This window comes from Micromesistius poutassou, assembly GCF_964030765.1.
Source record: "Micromesistius poutassou genome assembly, contig: SCAFFOLD_6367, whole genome shotgun sequence".
NCBI lineage: Eukaryota > Metazoa > Chordata > Actinopteri > Gadiformes > Gadidae > Micromesistius > Micromesistius poutassou.
Genome location: NW_028178173.1, coordinates 1 through 7293, shown reverse-complemented (window position 1 = coordinate 7293; position 7293 = coordinate 1). Strand labels below are relative to the sequence as shown.

General features: G+C 53.2%; 1 protein-coding gene across 1 annotated transcript; it reads left to right on the top strand.

Annotated features, from left to right (window-relative positions):
* Positions 1-950: 950 nt before the first annotated feature.
* On the top strand, positions 951-5673 carry LOC311374712 (general transcription factor 3C polypeptide 4-like; the record flags this gene model as incomplete). The annotated part of the gene is made up of 5 exons (XM_084490500.1): positions 951-1277; positions 1761-3623; positions 4064-4194; positions 4916-5004; positions 5369-5673. 5 exons carry the CDS (start codon positions 951-953, stop codon positions 5431-5433), a joined length of 2475 nt encoding a protein of 824 aa, XP_084346626.1. The 3' UTR covers positions 5434-5673.
* Positions 5674-7293: the final 1620 nt, after the last annotated feature.

Genomic DNA, 7293 nt, shown 5'->3' with positions numbered 1-7293 from the left:
ATGCAGATAAAATCCACCAAGAAAACGGTTTTAGGAACAGCTGCATATAAGACACATCCGCAAATGATCAACATGCAGAGTAGAAAATCTTTACGGCATGGTTAATTAATTAAACACAACTAATTGCTATTTTAAAGAAGGGTTTTTACCTTACCAGGGGTCAAATGGTAATGCTTGTGTTACCAATTGACTTTTGTACAGCCCTCACTGGAAAAAACACAAATATTAGTTTCACATTTATATTCCTATCACCAACACGTTTACTATACGTGCCGCAAAGGCCGTTTTCAAATTGGGTTCATGGGGTCAACCCAGGTTTGGTTAATGAGTCTGTTCCAAGTACAGATTTACATTGAGCAGCCCTATTCATATTCAGAAGCTTTAATCTATAAAGAGAGGTGGAGACAATTCAAAATACGATCGCTATTGACCCGATTCTTATATTTTTTTATACTATTATACTATATTACCTTCAAGTAATTATTAGAATTAATTCTTATTAAGCTAGGTCCAAACAAAAAAAGCTATATTTTTTGTGCTACATCAATCCATATCAATATACACTGCCCTATTAAACGTAATACGCCATTAGATGTGAGATCTTTGCTTTATGTGTAATTAAAATTAAAACGACTTAGGCCTACATCCAGTGTAGAAGTTCAGCTGAAACTGGACCATCCACTAGAATTCAAAATGCATTGGTTTTGTTCATTAAATGCTTATCAAATTGTGAACGTGTCAGATACAGTGATACAGTCAGTGGAGCTGTGTATCGATAGTTTGAGGGGTTTTAAACCATAGTGTAAAATAACCAGGTTCCACCTGCACCACTTCTACGGCAGCATCAAAAAAAAACTACAACGCGTCAGAGGAAGTGCGCGTCCCAGCCTCCACTGCGTCCACATCCTCCTCCCGACGTCACTTCCCCACACACACACGCACGAAAAGAAATGGCGGCGGCCGTAGTTTCGGTTTCCACTGCTGTACAAATGCCGGACAGGGTGGTGTTTAAGACCGAGCCCGAAACCAACGACGACGTGACCAGCAGCAGCCCGGACTCGGGCGCGGCGGTGCTGAAACGGGACCCGGTGGTCACGCTGATCTGTCCGCTGAGCGGCATCCAGCCGGTGTCCTGGTCGCAGGACCACCGCGTCGCCGTCTCCACCACGGGCGCCGTGGCGCTCATCGAGCTGGTGTGCGACGTCCACAGCAACAGACAGGACATGACCATGCACAGGACGTCCATCCCCGTGCGGCAGGATGTCCTCCAGCTGAAGGTACCCCCCCAAAACCAGCACGACCTCATCACAACATCACTGTGATAACACTGGTCGTTAGTACTCGTGACTGAAGAGCAGGTGTTGTTTTTCTAATGGTTATGTCAGACAGTCCAAGAAGATCTCAAAGTCTTCTCCTGGATATGTTGGCTATCACGCACATTTTGCTTCCAGTCATACGTACGATCTCGCGACTTCTTTAACAAGCTTCTCCTTCTCTTAACAATAGTCGCGCATTCCATCTACAACTAGTCTTTAATTAGTCTTACAACTAGTCTTTTATTTACCCGATTAAAGGAACTGTATCATTTCAAGGGTAGCACTATAACGCTTTGGCTTTACCACAGACTAGCACTGGAATTGCCAAAGCAAACAACGGTATAAACACACAATTCACGTTTTACTTTGGTTCCCTTGTTTATTCCAACCCCGTCTTCCTCTGTGTGTGTGTGTGTGTGTGTCTCGGTGTGTGTGTGTGTTCAGGTGGGGCCTGCGGACGAGCTCGCCAAAGCCAGGGACAAGTTCTCCTCCCACCCGGACCCCACTGTCAACCAGGCCTTCATGACGGACCGCGTCATCAACCCCCACGTGGGCGTCCACAAGGGGGTCAAGTACACCAGCTGGTCCCCGCTGGGCTGCGACGCCAGCGGCCGCTGCCTCCTGGCCATCCTCTCCCTGGACCAGCGGCTCACCGTCCACAACAGCGTGACGCGGCTGGAGTGGAACATGCTCGCCGACCTCACAGACTCGTACTCGCGCCGGCTCGCGGAGCGCAACTACTCCCGTAAGAACAACACGGCCGCCACCGCCGCCGCCGCAGACGACGACAAGTCTGCATCGACCACCACCGCCGCCGCCGCGGAGGGACTCCTCGACCTGGAGGAGCTCCGGCGGCGCTTCCGCATGCAGACGCCGCTGCGCATGGAGTGGTCCAGCGTGTACACGGTCAAGCACCTGTCGGCGGACCACGCCTGCCGCGAGGCGGAGATGGTGCTGCTGGCAGTGCTGATGGAGAACGGCGACCTGGTGCTGTGGCAGTTCGACCTGCCCTTCGGCGGCGGGGGCGGCGGGGGCGGGGGCGGGGGCGGCGGCGGCGCGCCCACGGTCTACGACGTCATCGAGTCGGGCGTGCCGGGCCCCACCGACGTGGCGTGGTGGGAGTACGAGGGCGGCGACCGGCGCATGAGCGGGCTGATCGTGGGCAGCGACGTGGGGCCGGTGAAGATCCTGCCCGTCAACATGACGCGCGTCAAGGGCTACTTCACGCTGCGCAAGCCGGTGGTGCTGTGGCAGGAGGCGGACCGCATCCCCGTGGAGAACATCCGCTGCGTGCCCGTCTACCACCCGGTGCAGAAGACCCACTGCAGCCTGGTGCTGGCGTCGCGCGGCTGCTACGTCTTCTGGTGCCTGCTGGTGATCTCGCCGGCAGGCCTCAACGTGTTCAACGCCCACGTGCCGGGCCTGCACTCGCTGCCCATTGTGTCGCTGGTGGCCACGCGGCAGGGCGGCGTGGCGGTGTACACCTGCGCCATGGACGGCGCGGTGAAGAAGCTGGTGCCGCGCTTCACCGCCGCCGGCACCATGACCTTCAGCCAGGAGGACGTGCTGCCGCCGGACGCCTTCCCCGGCCGGCGGACGCTGTCCATCGCCGTCAGCCCCAACGGCGCCTACCTGGCGCTGGCCAACACCCAGGGCATGGTGGGCGGCTACCACCCGGCGGAGAAGACCTACCAGGTGAACTTTGTCAGCCTGAAGACGACGGAGGCGGCCACGGCGCTGCTGCTCAAGTCGCCGGCGCAGAGCCTCTACCGGGCGGCCGACCTGCTGGACCTGGTGCGCTGGAGGGTGCTCCGGGACAAGGCCGTCCCCCCGGCCCTGATGGACGCCGTCGACGGCAAGATCCGGGGCTCGGAGTCGCCCTACTTCTGGAGGTTCAAGCTCTTCCTGCTGCGCACGCTGCTGCTGTCGCTGCAGAAGGCGCCGGTGGACCCCCGGTGGAAGCCGTCCCACAAGCACTCCAAGGCCTTCTTCAGGGACGAGGAGGACGAGGAGGAGGTGGACGAGGAGGAGGAGGCGGAGGAGGTGGTGGAGGAGGAGGCGGCGGTGGAAGGCGGGAAGGCCGGGGCGACGCGCGTGCGGCCGGCGGTGAAGGTGGAGGACGCAGGGCAGCGCATGGCGGAGCTGAAGGCGGAGATGAAGGTGGTGGAGGCGCACCTGATCAGGGAGCACATGAAGAAGGTCCTGGGGGACGTGTACCTCAACATCTGGTCGGCCGTCAACACCAGCATCCCCACCTGCGGCCTGGTGGACTACCTCTCCGAGGAGCCGGGGGACCGGGCGGCAGAGGTGAACGTCAAACGTGCCGCTCTGCTTCCCCTTACACCCGTCACCTGACGCCGCCTCTAGGGGGATGTTGAACCACATGCTGTCCCATGCTTTAGAATGGTCTGGTGGTGGGGAGTATTGGTTAGCCGTTAAATTTCAAAATCTATCATCGATCTACTAGTGACGCCACGAGTGTCCACCCAGATAATATATGACGGATGGTTCAACCTACCAGCCTAGCCAGTGGACTGTAGCGGCTGATCTAGCCGTGATACGTCTCCATGGACACGCTCACTTGTGACGTCACTACTGGGAAGATATGGAAATGGCTTGTATTGGCTCGTCAAAATCCAACCTGGTCAAAGTCAGAGGTCCTAGACTAGGCTTGCGTGCTTTAGGACGGTGCATGCATGGCTAAACTGATCTGTTCTCTCCGTCCCGTTCGCCGTCGTCCGAAACAGGTCCTGATCGGCCACGTTAAGAAGAAGATGCAGAAGCAGAAGTTTCCCGAGAGCTGCAGCCTCTGTGGCGAGGTGCTGCCCTTCTCCGACTTCAAACAGACCGTCTGTAAGAACGGACACCTCTGGCAGAGGTAACGAGTCGACCGGCCGCCGGGCTTAACGCGGCGAAGCAGCGGGTTCAGGGTTCGCAACCACAACGTCCGCACACTCACCCGCAAGCGTCCTTGAGCGAGACGCCCCCCCCCCCCCCCGCTCCTTAATGACGTGGGTCTGAATACCCCCGCCAGCCTCGTTTGGATACAAGCGTCTGCTACTCATTGTTAGTTTCCTCTCAGAACGCGGCGCTCTCCAGCAGGGTATATTTGGCGACATGGGAGCTCGGTGGCTGGGAAGGAAGTCTCTGTTCTCTCGAGTTAAGTTAAGGCAGGAAGTACAGAAATGAATCAACCCCTCTCCTCCTGCCAAATGGCTCCCCGTGGCGGTTTATTTGTCTTCCAATATGTGCAATCAGCCATCTTGGTATTTACCACCTCCTGGTATTTGCCCACGCACCACTCTGTCCTCGTAAACAACACGCCTCTCCTTCGCACTCTGCTGAAATCCCCGCCACGCCGGGAAGAGGGAGGCAGTGCCCCTCGTGGCCGCTGAGGGGATTACGCCCCCCGACGGCCTCTTTTTATTCAGTGATTGTACAGTTTGAAATACTGTGTGGCCATTTCTCACAATATAGGCCCTGTCGGCGCCGTGATGTTATAACTCTCTCTCTCGGTGTCTCTCTCTCTCTCTGCTACTGTTCCTCTGTTTCCATTCTCTCTCGCTCTCTCTCGCTCTCGCTCTCTCTCGCCCCTGCAGGTGTGTGTTATCATACCAGTCCTGCCAGGCGCTCTCGTTTAAGCGCTGCCTGCTGTTGGACAGCATTGCAGCAGAGCCTGAAGACGACGGTGAGGACTTCTTTTATAATCACAGAAACTCTTCCTCACTACTTGTTACTTGATTTGTACTCCACGAGAAAAAAGAAAAGAAAGTAATCTTCACCCAAATGTTCTATCGATTCTTATTTCCCCCAGTGAAGGGAAAGGCTGAACATTTTCACATTATTTGCGGCCTTAACCAGACACCGGAATCAACCACGCCATCACAACCCAGACAAATCCACACACACACACACACTTTCACACTTTAAGCTCGCATCTTAAAGAACGCAAACACAAACAACGTAGCAGCGTTTAGCTTAGGACTTAGTGTCTGAAAATCACGGCGCTAAAGATTTGCAAAATAGTAAATGTTTGTGCCTTGGGTCTCCAGCTCCAGAGTGGATTAAGAAGATCCTGAAGGGACCCTGTCCATACTGCGACTCCCCAATGATTTAAGAGGAACCGGGGACCGTCGTCACGGAAACAAAGTACGCTATATCCACGCAACGCGCTAGCGCGACGCGCCGGTCGGGGAACGTCTTCCAGCACTTGTTAGTTTGAAAACTTGGAAGAAGAAAAAAAACGAAAACTACTACAGAAAGTATTTTTATTTTTTTTAACATTTTATTGAGGCCTGTACTCTTCCTTTGATTGGTGACTTCAAATATTACCGAAATAAAGCTATATATTTTTGTATTTAAACTTGGTGCGTTTTATATATTTTCTTTTTTTGCTTTGTGTGGGTATTACATTTTTCCAATTTCACTTGAATTAATTATGAATAGCGCTGTGTTTTTTTTGTTTTTTTTTGCAGTACTTGCTTTTACTATCAAAAATAACTTGAAATTAATGATTGCTTGGCTGGGGTTTGGGAATTTTTTGGCATTCAGACTTTACTTTAAATATCCTTCCACACTTTCTTTTACTTTACATAAAAACGTTTGGTCTACTTTTTAAATATTTTATATATATATAGTACGTGGAGATGCGCTCAGACCTATATTAGAAATTTCTTTCCTCGTGAAACCAACAAACACGGAATATTATGAATAATAAATAGAATGGTTAAAAAAAATATCCGAACATACCTACATTAATTGGCACTGTAAAACAATCTCTTAGGCTCTGGGGAGCGGAAAAACCCGACGCTCAGTCATTCTCTCAGATGAGGACTTCTACTATTGTAAAACGGGGAAGAGAGCGCACGCCGAGTGTGAATAAAGCAAATGTGTGGGTTTTAAAACGGATGCGGTGGCGTCCCGCGGGACCCAGCAGCCGTAATGATATTCACCAGTAATGAGGGAGAGAATATGGCACCAGATGTGATTCTAATTTTAATCAAGGGGGGACTAGAGGGTACATTGTTAAACACAATTAACCCTTTTTATATTTGGAGGAGGGTGGGTGGAGGTGGTGGTGGTGGTGGTTGGGGGGACAAGCCCTGCTCTAAGGGGATACACGTTTACCAGTGTTGCCCTCCATTGCTGCCACCGCCGCTACCATCCCCCCCCCCCCCCCCCACCGCAACCCCTCTCCCCGGTCCATGCGGATACATGGAGGTCAGTGGCCATTGATCAAAGTGGAGGACAGACCTGGGAGACTAGGCTAGCAGCGCGGTCTTCAACCGCCGTCCTGCCTCTCCCGACCCCGGGACGAGGGGAAACGGGGAGAGGCCATTCTTGCACGGCGTGTCACGGGAGATGAGAGTCTACCCTGGGGCGAGGCGAGGAGGAGGAGGAACCGCCACGGCCGCAACTCAACATTCAGGCCGTTAATAAAAGACAAGCTATTCATTTATTTATTATTACCACCATCCCCTCTCCTCCTCCTCGACCCTGGGCCCCAATATTGACAGTTTGCCGGCAGACGAACGGGTTGTAACGGCGAGAGGGGAAGAATGAAGCGGCTTCCTCCTCCACTGTCGGAGGATAAATCATTTAACGCGTCGCGGTTTCTGCCCCGCTTGTTAAAGAGGCTCCCGCGGTAAACAAATCACTCGATGAATAAACTTTTTCCGGTCGGAATTCCTCGGCTACTTATTCCTAATTATTAGTTTCTCATCGTCTTTGATACAAATAAATAAGACACAAAGGGGGCTGGTGTGTGTGTGTGTGCGTGCGTGCGTGCGTGCGTGTGTGTGTGTGTGTGTGTGTGTGTGTGTGTGTGTGTGTGTGTGTCTGTGTGTGGCAGGTTAAACTCTGGCTGCGGGGTGTTTGAGTTGGGGATTGCTTTGGCTCGTTGTTTGTCAAACGGAGAAGTCTCGCCCGAGGTTCCGCACGGTTTCCCCGCCACTGATAGGTGGAGAGCCGCGGCATT